General features: G+C 39.5%; 1 protein-coding gene across 1 annotated transcript in view; it reads right to left on the bottom strand.

The window, feature by feature from the left end:
• Positions 1 to 587: 587 nt before the first annotated feature.
• LOC103803948 (ribosomal protein S6 kinase alpha-2) overlaps positions 588 to 22,214 on the bottom strand; it is a gene marked incomplete at its 3' end in the record, with an annotated part of 129,498 nt that continues 107,871 nt past the window's right edge. The window contains exons 9-12 of the mRNA XM_009076530.1: positions 16,664 to 16,734; positions 15,733 to 15,821; positions 9,292 to 9,356; positions 588 to 690 (exon numbers count right to left, since the gene is read on the bottom strand). Coding sequence (XP_009074778.1) covers positions 588 to 690; positions 9,292 to 9,356; positions 15,733 to 15,821; positions 16,664 to 16,734 — 328 coding nt within the window. The remainder of the gene's footprint in view (positions 691 to 9,291; positions 9,357 to 15,732; positions 15,822 to 16,663; positions 16,735 to 22,214) is intronic.

The raw sequence follows: 22,214 nt of genomic DNA, 5'->3' as shown, positions 1-22,214 counted from the left end.
GAGAGAGAGAGAGAGGGCACAAAGTGTGACATTTCTGTTAGGAAATAGAAGTTACAGAAACAACATTCTCACTACAAGCATTTTCTAAATACTGTGGACCAAATTTCCTGTTGACATAACTCTGCTGATCTGAGAACTTGCTGATTCTTCATTGCTCTTGACCACATACTCACTTCCAACAGTCCATAGTCTATGGGATTTCATAATTAAATAAAACATCTATGGAACATATAACTATACACTAACTTGCAGAGATGCAAAGGTCTTAGAAGCCAAGGCAATTTAAAGTAGTTAGATTCAGCTAGTCTAAGCAATGATGAGCAATAAAATAGTAAATCAGTAGTTATTTTTCCTTCTAAAAATGTGAAATCTGTCCTTCCTGGAGACAAATTAATGTGAAGCTGGTAAAATGCTTATGAGCTTCTTTTCTTGGAAATGCAAAACTACCTTTGCTTCCTACTGGATATTGCAAAACCCTGTAATCCCACAAGTGATCAGACTTTTAGATTCCATTGGAATAGGGAGTGGAAGAAAAAATGAATTTAACTCGCTGAAAAGATGCATTACCCATGTGTCACCTTACTAACCTGTGGGGGTCCGAGATGTGAACTCTGGATCAAAATGAAAAGTGTCTTCTGGCCGTCCCACTGCAGGCTTGAAAGGTGGCTTGATTTCTTTTCTGTACAGTTTCTAAAAGGAGAAGAACAGATCATAATCAACATCAATGTGTACACCTTCAGTATCTGCAGATAGATTCCCCCTGTTGGTTCGGGGTGTCCTCTCTCAGCTGTGTGCTACCCTTGCAGGACTGACAAAAAAGGATGATGTATCCATGGCTCTAGCTCCTGCTTGACAGGTCAGTTTAAAAACCTATGCCCTGGATGGTCCCTGCACTTTTTAGCTACTGGAATCCAGAATATAAACACAAATGCTTCTGGCAAAAAAATTTAGCCCACAGACTAGCAGAGTATTGCAGCTGGGGCATCTGCAAATTCACTGGTCTAAGGGCAGGACTGGAATGTGCAATGGTAACACTAGGAAACAGGGTGACTTCAGCGGTGCAGCAATGGCAATCAGCACAAAGAAGTGCAAGGAAGCTGTGACTGTTTTAGCGTGTACTGTTTGTCACGAACGCGCAGTATGTTTGACACCCTGCCAGACTGAGCTGAGCAACAGGCTTGGCTGCCTGGTCCTTACAACCTAAACAAGAAACTTGTTCTTTTGGCAAATCTGGTAAAAGGGAAGGGCTTACAGCTGAGGATTAGATGAAATTCCCATCAAAAGATGCTAGAAAGCAAGCAATGTGGCTGGGTAGGGAATCATATTGAAGGTCTAAATGTGGCTTGTGCTGAGGAGCAAAACCAAGGAAAAACAGAAAAAAAAAAAAAGAGAGGAAGGTATGTAACAGGTAAGCATTGCTAGGTATGTGAGTTTGTGCTGGTGACTGAGGGGTCATGTAGGGGATCACCTAAGTAATAGGCACCATAAATCCATCCTAATATACTGTCTTTACTACAAGGAACTCTGTGGTCTCTTTACTCATGCTTAATGATCTTTGAGAAATTGCTTCACCATGCTCCTATGCAAGCATTCATACAAACACAGGCACACACACTCTGGGAGATGAACACACTGAGGTACAGCATGTCTGGATCTGATCCAAAACCTGTAAAGGTTAATGGAAAGAGCTCTATTGATTTCAGGCATCTTTGCATCATCTCTGCTTGAAATGGCCAAACCGAACATCACGCTGATGGCAGCATGGGGAACAGTGCTCCAGTTTGACTCCCTGCCCCATATTTCAGGACCTAGACTGCATTTCCTTTCTAGCAATGCTTTTGTTCTCAGGTTTCAAAGGGCTGAATTAGTTGCCACAGACAGTGCTCCATAATTAACATGTCTGAGCATAAATATAACATTTCATCCAAACCTTCAAGTCATGGTAAGAACTGGGTAGAGTTCTATTTTATGACTGTTTGTAATATGCATTTTTAGAGTAGCTCTTAAAACAACTTCCTAATGAGCTGATTTTTCAAAATATTTAATGGAGATTAATAAACATTTGTCCAGCTCTCTGCATGCAGGAAGATTCTTTATAACTGTGGTTATAAACAAAACTTGTGGTGAATTAACTTCTGTAATATAAAGCATGTGGTCAAACCAAAGATATATACACATAAATATAATTTGAACTAGATTGTGTATTGATAAATAAAGATTCTTGAAGCAGGACATTCTGTAGCATAGTATTAGCCTTAGCATAAAGGATATGTTTGTGGCTGAAATTTGATTCCTTGGAAAAGTGAAATGATGAGGCTGGAAATGACTCTGCAATAATTAATGGTCATTTCACCATAAAAAGTTCCTGCTTGCGTAAAACTGCTCCATATCTTCTGAGAGAAAAAGAGATGAATAACTGCTGTGAGCCACAATGGAAAGCCAGTCTTCCAAATAATTAAAAGCCAATTGAAATCTTAAGCAGGAAGTGTCACTCATCAGCTGAAAAGTATCAGCCTAGTAATTACCATATATCTTTATCTGTCTGCACAGAACTCAGAAGAGAACTCAGCACCTACTGAAGGTTTTTCTGTTGCTAGGATTTCACCTTGAGAAAGCTTTTTGCTTCCAGCTTCCCTTTATTTCTCTTAATTCACAACTGCAGTGCTTGTACTGCAGGAAAGCAGTATGGTCACATGCACATGCTTCCTCCCTGAAATAAATGCAGTGCTCATCCTGTGAGGTCCAAAAACTGAAAACTGTTTGAGAGCTGTACATCATTCAGAAAACTGCACTCTTTTTATTATCATAACCATATTCTCTCTGGCCTCTTAATTCCTTCCCCCATCTGTAGTTTCTTAAGTGCTGTTGGAGCTACATTTGTATTTTGAATCCCTAACCCACATCCTCCACTACTAGGGAGGGATTTCAGATTCATGATGAGTCACACACCACCTAAAGTTGTGTAATCATAAATTTGCTTGCTTGGAGGGGATGAAAACAAAGAAGTTGCTTGTCTGAATGAAAGGCACCTCCCCTGAGCACAACCTGGATGACTCCTTTTTCTATTTCCTTTTCCACTTGTGATAAAAACTATTTCTGGTGTTTCTGGCTGAAAACACAACAGCAAAAGGTAAACTGCCTAAAACATATTTCTTTTTTTCCCAAGCTCTTGAGTCGGGTAACTAAATGAAATCACTGAGGACCAAGAAAAGCAGAGCAGTGTCATCTATGGCCTTTTCCACCCCACACTGGCTCCAGTTCTGAGTGAACCAATACAACAAAAGCCAAATCACTAAACCATAAGGCAGACGAACACAGTTCAGCATGAAGGCCTGATGCAGGCAGAAGGCTTCATCCTTTAAAAACCTGCATCCTGTAGACTGCAAAACACAACGTGACACAAGCTGATCTAAAAAACCAGTAAGGATCACAGCAATTGTTTTCTATACACATAGAGAACAAATCTCTTGAGGATTTGAGATACTTCTGGATTTTTCAAGAATATTTCTAATTTTACAAAATGTATTAACCTATTATCTCTTACCATGATCCCAAAACTATTCAGAGCTGATGAGTCTTGACCTTGACCTCTTCCAACAGAAATGAACCAGAGTGGCAAATGACATAGCAAGTTAAATTTCAAATCTTGCCTTTGATGGTTTCTATCAGCCTGTCACATAACTCCTGGTAGAGTTTAAAGAGATATTTATTTTCCAAGTCATGGTAACCCTGGTACTGTATGGAAAAGTCACTGTGAGTTCCATCATCTGTTTTAATGGGAACAGGGTCCTGATTTTCCCAGTTTAAATCCCAGTTTTGACATCAAAATTATTGTTTTGGGGCATCTCATTAGGCATTCAAAAGAGACTTTGGGTATGTTAGTGCTAACTGAAGCATTTAAATTTGCAGTTGGGTGCTTAAGATCATTATATGTGTGTTATTTTGCACACATATAAGAAGCTGAAGATCTTTTTTTCACCTTGCTTGCACATCCATAAAGAAGATGTTTGATTGAGAATGTAATTTCTTTTTCTTTCCCAATAAAGAATAACCTCCCATATCCCACTCCTAATTTTTTAAACTGGGCACAGCATTGATTTAGCAAAAAGTGTGACTGCCAGGTGTCAGGAATCACTGTGTATCACACAGAGCTGTCAGATCCAGAGGCTGTGCTGAGAGAGTGCATTGTCCACAGAATGAAGGAGATGAACTCCAAGGTGCAAAAATACTGATTTAGTTATTCACACCTGGATACACATCCATGCTTATCCATCTACTTATCAACCCCTCACATCCTCCCGAGACTTTAATAATCAGTACCTTCAGATTAATCAGTACCTATCAATTAACTACAACACAGTTATACAGCAGTTTGAAAAACTATGAGTATCTATGAACTTCCTTTCTGCTTTTGGACAAAACTATTTTTATTTGGAATAAGTAATTTTGCTGCAGGTCCCAGTGACCTTTTCTTAAAATATGTTGCCAGATCCCTAATGTGAACTTCATCTGAACACGTCCTCAGCTGGAACTCATGTAATACACCATGTAATGCAACATGTTGCATGTAATGCAACAAATTGCTGCCACATTTTGCATCTTTCTCTTCTTATTTATACACAGTTAATTTTTCATCCTCTTTAAAAGTATACACTCCTAAAAAACCATAGAGATGTAAATGCTCTGTACATGTGCCTGGCAAATATCAAGAAAAAGAAAATGGTTTAATTTAATTAAAAACTATTTAGTCATTTCCTCAACTGAGTTGCTTTGATGAAGAACTGAATTATTCCTTAGACACCTTCTAGAAACAGAAAGATGCTACCCTCCACAATGATACACTTGTAGTGTGAGAACAAACTCCCTTGATACATATACCTGTCATGGAAAATCCAATAAGCAGACAAAAGGAAGAACTACATTCTAAAATGCTTGTCCTCTCCTAGATTAATGACTCATTGTTACTGCCTGCAAATGATAGAAAAGCTAGCAGAATTCAGAGCCTAGGATTAATTTTTGCTGTTGGTAAAATCTGCAATTAAATAATTCACATTTTCAGTTTAGTTTGATCTTTGATTAATATTGATAGAAAAAGAACTTGAATCCACTTTTTCCTACTCCTTTCCTCAGCTGTACTTGACAGTTCATTTTCTAGCATGTCATTTGCTCTAGTTCCAATTTAGACTGTCACCTAAACAAAAACTACTGTTTATAGCCCACATCTCCAACTGCAGTCTGATTTCATTTTTTGTTTCCACTGAAGAGCCAAAAATTCATTATGCATGACCTGGAAAGAAGAAACACTAATAGAAAAATCGGGAACCAGACTGTGCTTTCTCAGAGCCATGACTGAAATTATCTGTGGTCAAACTGGTTTGGGTCTGCTTGTCTTAGGGAGAAAAGAGAGTGCATGCTTATCAAGCAGGCGAAACTCAAAAAGAGCTGGACATGTAATCTCCTTCATGTGAGTCCCAGCCTTGGTCATGAAAGACAGTCCATTCATTTAACAGTGGATCTCTTGAATTTGCATCACAGTGCCCAAGAAATGCCTTAGAGCAGTAAGACTGATAATTTTCAGAAACCTATTTTTCACCCTGCAAAGTGGGCATTTAGGGCTCTGTTATGGGATGACAACAGCTGTAAAAATGAGGCTCTTGCAGAGATCAGCTCATGCCATAATTTAAGTCTAGGCATAAAAACTCAGAGTCAGATTGTCCACAGTTTATTTAGTGCAGAAGTTAATCTGAAGTTAAACTGAGGCTGGAGATTTGTGCTGAAGAACAGGACCCTGGAACATGGGAATGGCATCTGGGAAAGGCTGGGAGGAGGAGGGTTGTTCTCTGGCCACACTCATGTTTTCCAGGATTGCATTTATTGCCTCTGCATGGAGTGGTCAGACAATATCAGCACTGCTGTGCTTGGCAGCAGCATCTGCAGCATCATAACAGGGCCATTCTTACAGCGTGCATGTTTCCACTGTGTTGGCTGCCTTCATCCAAACCAGACACTGTATCTCGTTGTGTCTGTTTAAAGACAGTGAAAGATGAGAAATGACTGCCCCAACAGGTAAACACTTCAGTGACAGAAAATAACCAAGCCCCAATCCAAACCCCAAGGGAACAGCTCTGGAAGTACTCTGATATGAAGATCTGAGTTATACATTTCCATCTGCACTCCTAATGACTTCATCACTGCAATGGCTAGACTTCACACACAGTTTTGAAGGAAGAAGCGAACTCATTCCTGTTTTGAATTCCTTTTCAAAATTAGATGAAGCAACTTGGTAGTTCATGGTTATCATGTCACTCTTGTAGGAAAAGTGATACTTATAAAAAGACCTGTTTCACACAGCATTTCTAGCAGACACTAACCTATTCTGACCCTTCATGATAAGGGGACTATTGATGGAGGATCCGTTTTTACAGACGCTGAAATGTTCTATGCTGTCAGTCACAGCAGTCCTGTCTGTCATAGCTGCCAAGATAGTACAGAAGCACTCCAAAAGAGCTTGCCTCTTGCTCTCTAAGGTCTTTATATTACCGAGGAATAAAATAAATGAGCATTCCTGTCCTGCCTCAACAGTGTTGTTTGCTGACTGCCTGCAAATTGACACAACAGATTCTGTATACATGATGGGAGAACAAAATGAGGGCATCAGGGACTCTTCCTCCAACTGTACAGAGATTAGAACTAAAAGTCTGTGTCTGATCCATTTCTGTTCTCTGACCCTGCTCTGCTTCTGTCCGTAGAGAACACATTATCAGCTGGTTGGATGATCACTGTAAGTCAAAATCCTGGCTTCAGCTCAGGGCCAGGCTGGCTCACACTGCCCTGAAAGACATGAAATACTGTAGCTGCTCTAACTAGGTAAGTCTCCCAAGATCTCCATGAATGATAGTAAAATTAGGATAAAATGAGGAACTATTACAAATATGATAGCTGATCTGTGCAATAATGATCTCTCTATCTCCAAGAGAGTGTGATAAGCACTAATTATGTGGATTAAAATGGATCTTTATAGCTACATTTTATTGCAGAATTAGAGGGCTAGATAAGACATCAAAGAGCAACTAAATCCACCTTCCTCTCTAGTTCCAAGGCATGTTCAAGCATACCTACCTGCTTCATGGTAGATATTTCCCTATCCATAACAGCTTTTTCAAATGACTGAAGACTGTAGAGTTTCCTTAGGACAGTTATGTAATTGTTCCCTTAAGAACTGAGCTTGAAACAATCACATATCTTGATGACAGAAGATCTAAGGAGTCCCACAGTCCAGAACTGACTTTTCTGAAAACATTTCCAAAATCCAGAGCCTCATTTATCCATGATGAGTTACTGAGCTGCTCATCTAGCAAACACAGAAGGAAAAACCCTCTCACTGCTCCAGTGCTCCTTATTACATCAAGATGTATTCATCTGACCTGTATTTTGATTGCAAAGCTGAGGATTGTAGAGCTATCAGAGGATATAGATGATGATGATGATGATAATAATAATAACAACCACCACCACCCCCACCCCCCAAGTAATCAGAATTCTCTTTTTTATTTTCAGTTACTGTTTTCATAAATGTACAGTCTTCACACAGAATCTCTTAGTAAGAAGAGGAAAGAGAATCTAGACTCCAGAATGTATGTAATGGGACTGAAAGTCAGCTGGACCATAAAAGATAGTCTCAAACTCCACTTTCATTGATCATGTTATGAGTCACGCCAACTCTTCAACGTGCAACTCAAATTAGATTTTTCTAATGAGTTTTTCCATAATAAATGATTTTGTGGGCCTTTCAAAGGCTACATGGGCACCAAAAATGTGCTTTCACAGAGGAATTTGCTTTATTGCAAAGTCCTGGGCTGCAGTTTGAGAATGACTCTGTCACATACATGCATGCAGTTTTACCAGAATTCATCAGAAGAATTGCATCAATGTGACCTGCTACACTACCATTCATGAGCGAATTCATTAAATATTAAAGAGACATGACAATATCATAACACAGATTAGATAAAATTGAAGTAGAAAATGCTAGAGGATGTGGCAAACAGGAGCTCTGATGCACTGGCAGATGTTCAGTTTGAGAAGGAAGTGTTTGTCTCCAGGTTTGTCTAAAAATAAATTAATTTGAACAAATACAATGCTGAAAATGTGAGATTTAACCTCTTACAAGTCTAAATCAAATACTTAGCTAATCTCTCCACCAGCTTTATGAGCTGCAGCTGATAGCGATAAATCCTTGTTTACCATTCTGTTAATCACCTCTGACATGTCTTATTTGAACCATGTTTCATTTGAGCAAATGTTTGCTGTTCCAGTTTCGAGTACTGATGTTAGATTAATGACTCACCTCAATAAAACATCAACCACTTGTAGGAGGAGCTGCCATTTCCAGTTCTGGCTGGTTGACTTGTAGGCTCAGTGATGTAAAATCACTATTCTGAAAATCCACCTATTTTGTGTTTTTCTACAGCACCCACTGCAACCTAACAGAAGGGCCAGATACTGTCCTATGGTCACTTAGGCCAAAATGACAAAATGGGTTAACAAAGCTATCCTTTTGGAAGATTTATGATTACCACAGCATAAAGAAGCACAATCTGCTGTACAGCCTGCTGTACCAGCTCTGTGGATGCCCAGGCAGTCCCAGTAGCACCATGTTGTGTTTGGGAAAAGGTTGCACCTGGAGGTCTTAATGCTCCTTGCAGCTACTGTTGGCAGACACAAAAACAGACCTGGGACTCCTCTCAATAATTCCAAGAGACAAAAAGATTTCTGCAGGTTCCAGATATCCAAAAGAATAAAACTAGCATTTAGTCCAGCTTGCCCAACCCAGTGAGAAGGACAAGTATTTTAATATGGAACATAAAAGCAGAAAGATGGAGGGACTTAGAGGAACACATTGCTTCCCTCTGGAGTATCTCTTTCAAGCCCAGTCTTTTGGCTCTGTTTTCTTTTACAGCTGAATACTAGAGGATTTACTTCATTTAAAGCTACTCATTTTCACTCCAGTCCTGCTCCCACAATCAAAGCCTCGTGTTTACTAGAATGTGGAAATTATTCTGCAGAATGCTGCAAATAGCCTCAGGTTGCACCATGATAAGCTAGACTATCAGACAAAACACAGACAAGCAGTTAGAAAAAAACTGATAATGCTGAAAGCAGCCTTCTATTCCTTTCATTTGTGAGTATGTGTTAGAGTGTCATCTTTTTTCCTAAGAGTGAAAGTTTGTCCTCAAAAATTTAGCTAAGAAAAAGAAAAGATAATATAAAATAAAATGCTGCTCCACTTACGTTCCAGTCTATAGTGACAAAGAAAGGGTGACGTTTAATTTCTTCTACTCCATCGAATCCAGCACCTGACAAGAGAATGAAAGACCAAAATGAAGTTATGCTTAGAAGAGTGCTGCATGACATCTCTTCTCCAGTCTTCCTCCCCATCCCCACTTTTCTTCTGACAGTCACCATCTAAACATTTCTTCTAGTCAAGAAACCTGAGTGGTGCAACTGCCACAACAGTATAAACTACCCTAAACATGAACAACGACACTTCATTAATGAAAATGTGATGGCTGAGGGTTTATCACTTTCCTTTAATCAAGGCTGCTGCCAAGGCTGAATAGCTCCTCTCTTCAGGCTTTGCATGAGATGTGGGATTTTAGCCACAGCAGAGCACCAGTGAGGACAGGAGAGGCCCCAGGATGCCTTGATACTCTGGCAAGGCTACTGCTGCTCCCTGCCACCAGCAGCAGCTATTGTAACCACACCAACCTTCAAAGCTTGTCTATTTACCTGTTCTCCACATGCAGAGAAAGCTGTGCTAGAAGTCCATACTCAAAATACCAAAAGGCTTCTTATGATTTGAGGTAAGCTGGGGTTTTAAGTTCCCCTTTTAAATATTCTTTTCAAATTATTGTGAGTACCAAAATCATCACTCTCAGTGTTATGTTTCTTCCACTATTAAATTTTTGTTACATTACCATAGGAAATTCAGGGAAAGTCTTCTGAGATCTGGTAATGAATCTAATTCCTTCATTACTTTTGCCCTATGTCTTTAATGAAGATAGCCTTTTTTGTTCTTTTAGCTCAGTTTATTTGCTTCAGTGCCATCACAAAACCCAATAGGTGCTCAGTAATAATTAAACAACTGTCAGAAATGATGTAGCATGCCATTTTAATAGCACCTTTCATTTTCAGTTCAAGGAGAATTAACATCTGGAAGCAAAAGCTTTGCACTGCAATTTTGGAATCAGTTCCTGAAAAGTACCCAGAATGTTTGTTTACAAGCATGCTGAGCATCTTTGATTCCCAAAAGGACTTGGGAATCATAAGCCCCTTGCAAGGGGCACTCCGGCACTCAGCACCTTCCAAGGGCATCTCAGAGGACTCAGCTTTTTATATGCAGCATTTGTACTCTCAGAAGGTCAACATTACAAGCAGCTTTACAAAGGTCTTGTCAACTTAAGCTTCTGTAAAACGTGATGGCTGCTCTCCCTGTGTACAAGACATTATTGATGTTTGCCAAAATGCACTGATCAGGAACAGCTTCCTACAGTCTGCTTAACATTCACTGATGAATGGATACGAAAAGCAAACACTTTGTAAACATAACATGCAGGATTGTCTGTCAGGCCTGCTGGATAATAACGCAGGAGGGATGATTTTCTGATTACTTCCCTATCCTGATAATCTTTCAGTATAGACAAATGGAAGTGACACACATGAGGATAAACAATCCTAGCCTGCCACACAAAAATATGTGCTCGGAGGTGATCAGCCCCACTGAGGAGTGATGTCTGTGGGTTATGACAGACAGTTCTAGGCAAACACAACATGAAATCAAATCTTAGAAAGAGAAAAGAGGACAAAATGGAGAACATCATTGCATTGCCACTGTATAAATCAGCGGCATACCTACAACTGGACTATGGAATGTGGTTGGCACACTCACCTATAAAAGGTATATTTATTAAAGGTTGGAAAAATCAAGGAAGGGCAACAAGGAATGGTATGGAATGACTGAGTATGTCAGGACTTTTCAATCTGGAAACAGGTGGCTGAGGAGGTTTACAATAGATCATTAAATGACATTAGTGGGAATCGGGTTTAGAAGAACCTGGAGATGTTTCCTCAGGAAACAAGATGTATCACAGGTGTGATATGGAATTACCTAGAAAAGATGATGTGGTTCAAAATATTTATATCGGTTCATGGGGAGGCCAGAAAAGTTTGTTGAAAAGAAATCTGCTGAAGATTACTTCATTGACAAACCACAGGAAACCCCTTGCATGACCTTAAAGCAGGTATAGGGTGGGAGAAAATTTGGGTGAAGTAACACGTTTGCCCTATTCTTACTTGTCCCTAGGCAGCTGTTTATGGCCCGTGGGTACTGAACAAGAAGATACTAAGTCTCAGAATAAGACTTGTTCTATGACTTCCCTTGCATACTTTTTTCAAATCACAGTCTGAAGTCTGCACTAGATTCCCTTGGCAGATTCATTCTGATTTTAGCAATGCCAACAGAAACATGAAACCAACACAGTTACTCTGAAGAGAATTACATTAAGCAACTCTTCAGAGAAGAAATATCTGTGAAAAACGTTTTGTGTTCAGTGGCTGTGACTGGAAACTTTGCAATGTGCAGTAGATGTTCTTTACTACATAAGGCTGAAATCCAAGTGCCAGACTGAGTTTGAAGGACTGGGGTAAATGCTCAAACACTGTAAGACACTGATAGCATTCCCTAGACTGAGGATAACAGCTAATGCATTCAATCTTCTCTTCTCTGCCCATTTTCCCTGTTTTACTTTTCCCTCTTTCTTAGGCTGATAGATACGTCATTGTGTGTGCGAATGACACATTTTGCTTCGGGCAATCTATTTGAAAGTCACACTTTTTGTTATTGTTGTTGTTTCTTTTTCCACAACACCACAGAAATCAGGATCAAGAAAAAGCCACCCATTCTCTTAGTGGTGGGCTGCAGTGTGCAGTAAGGGATGCAGCATGCAGTTGAGGCAGACATTTGTTTGTAAAAATTGCCTTTCCCACTTAGGGCCACCTTGGAGCTCTGGCACACAAGGAATACATTGTTAAACACAAGGGCTTGTCTCCATCTCTGTTTAGCTTAATATATTAAAGAGATTTAGGATGGTAATAGACTAATTTTCCAAATAGTGAGGGACTTCCAATTCCTAGCAACTGATTTTATACTATGGAGAAGGTTCAGCACTTCCTGCAGTTTCTATTTCCTGACTTTCCCTGTCATGAGACCTGCTGGCATAGCCCATGACTCCTTCTTGGGTTGTGTGCTGTGGCTTCAGGCAGCAGCATAACATTCAGGGAAGAGCTCTGGGAGCCTGAAGGGGCAATCCTGACCCCTCTGCAAAACTCTATGGGAGATGTTAGGCACTGATGCTTATGGTGAAGTCTCTCTGGATTTGCTCAGCATTTTTCAGCCATACATCTACCATCTGCAAATCTAAAGTGGTACTGGAAAGAGATGTGTTTCCATGGAGAAATGAGAAGCACTGTAGATGTCATGACTGGAAAGTCCTGTTTCATGGAGATGAACATTTCTTGGCATAGAGATGGGTATTTAGCAAACATCTGAAGCACAGCACACAATGGCACACTGCACGACTGCAAACCTTTCACCTTCCTCTAGGTTTCTAGTGGGGTTTTTTTAAACTTCAATTTAGTAATAAAACCTACCAGAAAAGAATAATCAGTACAATAAAGCCTGCAAATATTCTTATGTGCCATCCAGTCCCATGAGGGTCCAGGAAGACAAATAATTCTTTCAGATCAAATTGCCAGTTTAAACACATTATAGAGTGCAAGGTTTTATATAAAAGCAGTCTCATGTTAATAAGCAAGAACTCAATTATCTAAGATTGCTTTATGCCTGTAATAAAAGTGTCTGTAGGCAGTAAGAGTAGAATGTTTTATTTGCAATTGGTTTTGATTGTCGAATCATTATGGACAATGTGACCCTTGAAATATATTATGGGGAAAAGGGAGACCTATGAAAGTTGATTATTTGGATATTCAAAATCATCAGAAAGATTTTCTAGATTTTTAGTTACAGATAATAAAATTTTAGTGTCTTCACAGCTTCACTATCTTTTTAGTGGGCTAGATTTTTTGATAAATGTTTGTAAGGTTAATAAGAAAGCTGTACAGTCACTCTGACAAAGGTGAAAGCTGGTGTGTGTTTTTTAAAAACTCATAAAGTTTTTTTGGGTTTTAACCCAAACTTTTCTATGTGCCAAAGTAGAATGTATCTTCTATGAGAACATGGGATTAAGAAAATAATAACTATTTCTTTCACTTTTGCTCTGAATCTACTGGTACATGTTTTTTTCCTAAACATTTTTGGCCAAGCTTCTCAATTATAAGGACTCTGGTACCTTTACAGCACTCAGCATCTTAGGGAGTTCATTAAATGCTTTTTACATTTATTTGCCTGCCTGAGCAGGCCTTAAGGCAAGTCCCTTGCCCAAGTTCCTGGGAATGTAACTAACATTCAACATGCAGTTTCATTTCTGAGATACTTACTCCTTGTTTTCATGGCTATTCCACTTAGTTTATTTTAAGAACTTAAAATTATTCTTGTCCATAGTCTGAAATTTGTTGCACTTACTCAGAACAATACTAGCATAGCAGTGCTATGCAGATCATTTGCATGGCAAAGTGTACAGGCTCAAAAAGAACAATGTCCAAAACAAGGGGTGCCACAGTAAGACTTTCCATTCCTTAATATTTGTTGTAAGCATTAATATGGGCACCAGACAACAGAACTAGGTAACCTGGATTACTAAATTCTTTCTCTGTCTTGTCTATCTTGCTTCAACTGTAATATTTCTTCCATTAATAATCCAAAACTTCAAAGCAAAATTTCAGAATACATCATCAATCTTTACTTCTCTTTGTTAAGACACCAAAATTAAATGGCAAAGAGCAAGATGGCAGTAAGGATAAAACTATTTTTGAAACTTAGCATCTTTCAAGTTGTCAATGTTAAAAATTGGATTTTGAAACTAAATACACTTTCCACATTTGGAAATTTCTGAAACAATGGCTGAACACAAGTTTAGCATGCTTCATTAATTTTACAAAGATTTTTCAAAACAGGATGTCTAAGCCTACATTTCTTTTAACTTCGTTTTTTTATTCCTTTCCCAGAAAAAGCTAAAATACACGAAGCTGAAGTAGTCCTTTTATCTACTGAATTCTGTTCAGTATTTAGGCCAACAATTTAAGCTTTCCTTCTATTGTTTCCAACAGATCTGTTTCCATCGTCCTTTGTGCTGATTCTCAATCAGTTGTAACAGTGTGTGCCTTCAGGAGCTTTCCACCACTATCCCTGAAATGTTAAGATCTATTTTTCTGTTACTCCTTTAGATTTTATTTCCTTGGATGTTTGTGTTATAAATAATCTCTTTCTTTCTCCAAGCCTTCCCAGTATTTCAATATACCTCAGGTTTTAAAATCTTGACCCTTAGCAATTCCCCATTGTTAACAGGGAGACAATATGGGGACTAGAATTGTTACGGCTAAAACTAAGGAACTTTGCTTATTTTACTTAGTAGCTTTTTATTTAAGGACTGGTATCCAGAAACTCTCACTCCCTTCACTGGAGCCCCATTTTGGATGGATAGCAACTTGTGGGAAGCCACAAAATGAGCAGAGCAGAACAAAACCAAGAGACAGAGTGGAAAGAGCAGAAAGGAAAAGAGATAGACAGTGGGAAGTTTATATTGCGGCAACACCTTATTTTTCTGAACAGAGATTAAACCTAGAAGTTCGACTAATCTATTTTTTCCTAACGTCAAACAAATTGCTTGAGAGCAATTGAAACCTGCTCAGAAAATGTGTTTTTCCACTCTCGTGTCTACAGTGTATCAGTCTACAAGAGCTACCATTTAGGTCAAGAGGTAAATCCTATGGGAGGACATTCCCTCTGTGGGCCATGTGGCAGCCCCCAGGAGAAGAGGGGCCACAGTGGCATGCTGAAGGACTGGCTCCCCATTGCCACCCAGCACTGCACTTTCTTAGGTTGTTCCCTCATCCCTGTGTAGAGCAAGGATGAAATTTGCAATGAAAGTCACACAACAGGCATTGTGCATGACCTCATCCAATGCAATTAATTTCTAAATAAAACTCTTAAGCAAGGGTACAGATGACATAAGACACATGATCCAATACACACTTCTAGTTTATCACAATTTTAATAGGATTATTAACAAAGGGTGAAGACACATTAACAAAAAAGAGATAATATATTCAGAGTAGTAAAAAAAAAAAAGCCTACTGTGAGAATGCTCCCAGCTAACACAATGAGACAGGATTGAAATATATCTGATAATAGGAGAGGCAAAACCTCAGATTTGCAGCTAAATGAGAGAGATTTTAAAAGACACTTGTTTCTCAGTTCCCTATATTATCATATGCAGCAGTTACCTTAAATCCTTCATAAAAGCCGGTGATCTACTCTCTCTCTTTACTAAAAAAACCCATCACCACAAGTTAATATCATGTTTTACGTGACAATACTTTGCCTGTGCTCTCTTCAAATTTCTCTAATGCTGCTCAAGGTTCACTGTGCTCTGGGAAGGAATGCAAAATGCCACATAATGAAGAGGGTAACTATCAGGGAAGATGTGCTGAGAGAAACAATCACCACATGACAACGCAGAGCGCACACAAATGTCCTGATCAAATGCATGCACATACCTAATCTGTTGGAGGGGTTCCTTTTGAAGAGGGCTCGCAGCAGGCTCTGGGCTTCTATGCTCAAGAACTGCGGCATTCCCAGCTTGGCTCTGAAAGAACACAACACTTGAAAAGAAAATAGATTTTTCAAGATTTTTTCCGTCCCACTGTGGCTGAAAAAGTGGAATTGTAGTAGTCAGGATGGGGAGACACATGAAATTGGTGACCAAAGGCTACCTAAGAAAATGCAATACAGAGTGAGGACCTGATCTTTTTCTGCCAAAGTTAAGGAAGGTTTTTACCACTGGTTTTATTAGAGGTAAAGCAGATCTAATGAATCTTGTAACAACTTTTGCAACCTAAATAGGTTACTTTCCTACAGATTTTTTTCACTTTTTTAGCTCGCTGTAATAAATTCGGTAATCAAGAGGAATTGAAACAACCAAGTAAACTTCATGAAAGCAATTATACTAAACCACATACTGTTTAAAGAGAACAAAACTTTTCTCTTGGGCATTCACTGCTACAGAAAAAAAAAGTAATACTGAGCTTCAAACAAGCTTTGAATACATATGCCTGCACTTAACATTAAATGAATGGGAAATTTGCAAAGGAAAAGATTTGAAACTTGGCAACAACAAAACATAAAATTGTGCAAAAATCTGACTGTTCCCCCAGTTTGTGGATATTAACATTATTACAGAAAGTAAGAAAAATTTCTTTTGTAAGGCCCACTCAGTAATTTACATCCTACTATTTATTCAGAAGGCAATTTTAAGTCACACACAGGCATTAGCTATGCAGGCCTTACCAAATTCGTGCCTTGGATAGCTTCAAAAAGTGCATTATGCACATTATTATTCTGTACCCTTCATATACTTGGGACCTACAGAGTCTATAGAGAGTAGAGTTAATTCACAGTTAGAAGAACAAAAGCAGTTTCGATACTCACTTGAGAATGAGTGCCATTGTCTCCTTTCTGTCTTTTCCCTGGAAGGGTAATGAGCCCGTCAACATCTCAAACTGTGGAGTAAGAACAAAATAGTAAATCAAATGGGCATTGACATGGCCTGCATAGCTGGTAGATAACACATCCACCTTCTGTTTCCAACACAACTGAAAACTGGAGGTGAAGAAATGGTCCAACAAGTTGTGCCTCAGGAAAAAAATGGCACAGCAAGTCTGGATTATGCAGAACAAGAAGGACCAACATGACTGGTTCATTCAAGTGTTTTGTTACAACTGTTTACAGTGATACTTGTGATCAAGTTTTGGTATATTTGGGAAGAAGTGTCATATATGCTGTTTCCTCCAGCTTCTGTTTTATGCCCAATGCTGGAAACGAGATATTTGGCTGGAAGGACTCTTAGCCTGCATGGGTATGGCTGTTCTTAGGTGTCTGACATGGAGAAGTGATTGAGACCAGCCCTGTAGAGAAGGACTTGGGGGTGATGAAAAACTCAACATGAACTGCTAGTGTGTGTTAGCAGCCCATAAACCCAACCAAATCCTGGGCTGCATCAAAAGGAGTGTGGCCAGCAGGTCAAAAGAGGCAATTCTCCCCTTCTACTCTGCTCTCATGAGACCCCACCTGGAGTACCACATAGAGTTCTGGTGTCCCCAACATAAGAAGGACATGGAACTGTTGGAGCAAGTCCAGAGGAGGCCACAAAGTTGATAAAAGGACTGGAGCACCTCCTCTACAAAGACAGGCTGAGGAAGTTGGGGCTGTTCAGCATGGAGAAGAGAAGGTTGCATGGTGACCTCATAGCAACCTTTCAGTATCGAAGGGGCTACAGGGGAGCTGGAGAGGGACTCTTTATCAGGAACAGTAGTGATAAGACAAGAGGAAATTTAGGTTAGATGATAGGATGAAATTTTTTTCTGTGAGGGTGGTGAGCCACTGGAACAGGTTGCCCAGGGAGGTAGTGGATGCCCCAACCCTGGCAGTGTTCAAAGCCACGTCAGGTAAGGCCTTGAGCAACCTGCTCTAGTGGGGAGGTGTCTCTGCCCATGGAAGGGGGTTGGGACTAGACGATCTTCAAGATCCATTCCAAGCCCTTAATATTTTATGATTATCATGCAAAGAAAATGGGTTCAACATGCCACTTCCCATCTTTTTAGGTTGAGTTGAATCACCTTTTTCATTATATATTTGCACTGCTTAGAGATGCCTCTGCTATATTTTGCAAGAGAAACAAGCAAAACCCCCATATTCTCAAGGCATATGAGTGTGCTTTTTCTCTCCTGCTTTGGTTCCCCTGGCTGTATTCAGTGATGAATTTTTCAAGTGTCACATTTAGATGAATCCAAATCTCAAAGCAAAACTCAGCAATCATCATCAATTATTTGTCTAACTCATGCATGAAAACATCAATCAGTTATGCTTCCTTTGCAATAGATTAGTGTTTTCAGTAAATTTGACAGGAATTTCACATCTGTTACAAAAAAAAAAACCCAAAAAACCCCCAAACCAAACAAAAAAATCCAGCCAAAGAAGCTTGGCTAATGTGGATTCAATACTGGATCTTTCACACAGCTCCTGCCACCATGTTTCATGAGGGTACAAGTGGCAGCTGGTTTCTCTGTCTAAGGGATGCTGAAGGCTGTATACCACCAAACACAAAGACACCAAGAACATAATTCAGCCTGGGCACAGAGGAGGAGAGTGTTCATTGAGATAAGGAGAACTGTTACATGGTTATGTCTGTGACTCAGGCTTTGGATCTCTTCTACTATAATAAGCATCTAGTAATTAATATTCACTGCTATAATTAAATACCTGTTACAGCAGGACAGACTCTACAAGCCTTATGTAGTTTTTGTACCTTATCCCACAAGAAGCTCCATTGCTCCCAGGAACCATGTTTCTGTAAAAGGATCCTTTCATTACCTAAACCTGTGTCAGACTTCCCCACAGTCTGACTCTTCCCTTTGCCCAGATTAAATAGATCTATACCATAAGAAAAATGTCAAAAACATAAGAAAACTGTAATGGTGAAACTGCTATGCTAGTTTTGCGAGGAGGGCAGAGAAGAGGTTTCGGAGCCAGATAACTAACAATGGAATTGAAGGATTAATCTGCATTAGTAAAAAATTACCTCAAGGCAATAAAATCCATAGTAGAAACAGGAAAAAAACACTTTTAAAAGGTGTGTATGACTGACAAATATAAACAAGATTTGGAAGAAACAAATGTGTTAACTTGTGCTTGGGTTAGAAGAGGCTAGAGAAGAGCTGCCTGGCAGAGCTGGAGGAAAGCAGATGGTCTTTGAGAAAGAAACGTAATGGGGGAGAATTTTTTCAACTTCCTTAATGACCCTGGAGCTTAATACAGTTTTCAAAGTAATTTTGACCTATTAGAACCTTAGTCCTGATAGGATGAGGGGCAGAGAGCATTGTTTCTGCTACCATTTCCCAGCAGAAATGGTACGTATTGTACCAAACTCTCCTCACAATTTCTAAAGAGTCAATGTTCAGGATAAGTACCTAATGTTCACTTACACTTGCTCATGTCGCTTTGTTGTTATAATAAACCTAATTTAACAGTACTAACAATAACTGCTACATCTCATTTATATTGGCAGAATGGGCTTGACACTGCTGATGTTATCAATGACTGCTACATCTCATTTATATTGGCAGAATGGGCTTGACACTGCTGATGTTATAGGTATAAGCAACTACTTGGTCAGCGACTACATGGGAAGAAGATGACTGTATTTTCCACCTACCACAGTATCACAGAAATATCTGCAAATGCACCAAGGCTGCAAGGGACCCAGAAACCTGAAGGCAGGAAATTTAGATGCAGTTTGCAAGAGGGAGGGAGAGAGGAAGGAAGAGAGGAAGGAAGAGAGGAAGGGAGGAAGGGAGGAAGGAATTTAAGTTGCAGAAGGGAGCAGGGGAAATGACCATCCTGGAGGCTGCAGAGAATATTTACTGCGCTGCTGTAATGGGTAGCACTATGTTACCACATGTCTCAAATTACGCAGGTCTAATGTTGAGATAATTCAGGTTCAGAAGAAATGCACTTAACATGAATATTTAAAGTGAAGCATAGCTACATGAGTTAAGTGTACCAGACCTTTTTACTTCAATGAACTTAACTAAGCAGCACCTGGAAGAAAGCATTGGTTTCTCAATTGCAGTTCTGACTAAATCTGTTAAAGCTTAAAAAATGAAATAACAAGACTGAAAAAAATAAAATTAAAATAGGCCATCTCATCGGTTAAAGCTACTGCTTTACTGTACAGCAACCTGCCTTCCTACTTATTTTTTTTGAAAAATCAAACATCTTGCTAAACCTGAACATGAAAACAGAAGTGAGCACGTGCTGCTTACATTCTTGCACATAAATACAGAGCTGTATGGATCACAGCAGGCTGACAAGAAGCTGAGTCTAGATGTGAAGAAACTGCAGTATTTTTAGCTATTAAAGCAGTCCCTATAGTTTTGCCGAGAGACTCAGTTTTCACTGTCCCCACTTCCCTATCTCTATAAACCATATGTTTGCTCCTTCCCTCCCACTGATTCACTTCCTGGGTATTCCGGAGGGCCATCTTCTGTTAGCCAGTGTTTGAGAAGGCTGTGACTCCCTCCAACCTTGACTTCTTTTCTGTACCAATATTCAGCAAGAAAGGCAAATATTCTTTGTTCCAGTTCAGCTGCCTATTAAGGGAACCAACAGAATTAAAGTTTGATGGGAAGGGGCCTCTGGAGTCACATAGCCCAGCCCCTGCTGAGGTCTCGATATACTCTGCAGTGCTTCCTTTCTCTAGCGTTCGGGGTAGTCTCTAGTTTCAGCAGGCAAAACACCAGCAAGATATACATCTGAGAAGATCTTGGGAAAAAGTGCCACATTTCCTGAGGAAATGGGTTCAAGAAGTGGCCCTGGTAGGTCAGTGTGGAAGATAATGAATGAGAAAAAATCCACACTCTGGGGTAACTGCCATGTGAATCTTCCTAACAGATGGAAAAAGAGAAGATTGTGCCAATTACTTTGGCCCAAGCCTGCTGAAGTATTGTGAGCCTAGGATAAAATTCAGGGTTCAAGGAAACTTGATACCATGCAATTTTGGATAGCAGAGAGAGACACTCTTTTCAGAATGGCCGGGTTGTCCTCTCAACACTTCCAGTCATTTTCCAGGTATCTGAGAGCTGCTCAAGCACACAGTTTTATAATGCATTAAGTATTTTTCCTTCTTAGCTGGGTGTGAAGCATAATAAATTACTGTTTGAAAAGGGTTTGAATTCCTCCATGTAGCAGCAAGCATGAACATTCAAAATAATGTCCATGAAGACCATCTCTTTCACTGGGAATAAAAGAAGTGTTATGATGGGATTTTGTAATAGAAGATTGTAATGCTTTGATTTCTTGTATTGATTTTTCCAATGCCACTATACAGTTACTACAAAATTACTACAGAGCTGAATACTTTGGATACCAAAAGGAAATCTTCTTTTCTTGTGAAGACTTCACTACTCACACATTCACTACATTGCTGACATGTAAAACACATTTCTTTTCATTTGGGTCTGCCTACTAAGTCATTACAACTATTTCTCTAATTATAACCCCCTTTCCGCTCACATGACTCTCAAAGGTGTACAGTGGTTTTTTCCTGAACTGAAAGATATACAACTTCCATGAGGTCTGTGGCCTTGTAATTTGGCTGGTATGATGAACTATAAAACCACTGCTTTGAGAGGCCTTCCAAGAGACTTGTGCATGTTGTATCATGCAGACCAGTTTATCTGGGCTTCACAGATGGCAGTGTGGGCATCAAGGCTCTTGCAGTGCAGCTGAAAAGGTATTAGTTACATATCCAACTTAATTTTAGTCAAACGCTTGTTCATGCAGGTATCTTGATGCAAAGCTTTTGCAGAGTATGTCCTATCCAAAATTTCCAATGCAGTAAGATACAGGAAGGCAGAAAATGAGAACTGTCTGGTCATGATAAACCACAGCTCCAAATTATAGTTGGGTCCCAGCAGCCATCACCCCATATTTATTGAGAGATAGGTACTGTCTATGCTGGAAAGGGAGAATTTCAAGCTCTGTATAACTATACCCATTGACATACACTTAGCTACCATAAAACAATTCAAGCAAACTAAGCAGCAAACAAACCGAGCAGGTAACAGTTTTGTTCTGTGGCCTGTGTCAAAGACTTAGCTGGTGGTAAATGAAGTCTTGCTATTGTTGATAGTAAAACTCCCAGCGAACAACAATAATGAAATAATTAATAATTAATAAGTGAAGACCAGAATTTAGCAATTTTCAGACAAGTTTGTTTTGGTATTAATATCACAACACGTCACATTTAAGGCTGTCTTCAAGCTCATTTGGTTTGATTCTAGCTTGTGTCCTGGTCAATGCAGGTTGGCAAGGAGCTGCTAGCACAACCCAGCTCTTCCTACTGAAGCACAGAATCCCTCTTCACGTACAGAACAGATGAGTGTTTGGTTGCTCTTCTGATGATGAGATTACAGGCCATTTC

Source organism: Acanthisitta chloris, unplaced genomic scaffold, assembly GCF_000695815.1.
Source record: "Acanthisitta chloris isolate BGI_N310 unplaced genomic scaffold, ASM69581v1 scaffold4396, whole genome shotgun sequence".
NCBI classification, from domain to species: Eukaryota; Metazoa; Chordata; class Aves; order Passeriformes; family Acanthisittidae; genus Acanthisitta; species Acanthisitta chloris.
The sequence above is the reverse complement of the archived record's forward strand: the minus strand, read 5'-3'. Positions and strand labels throughout refer to the sequence as shown.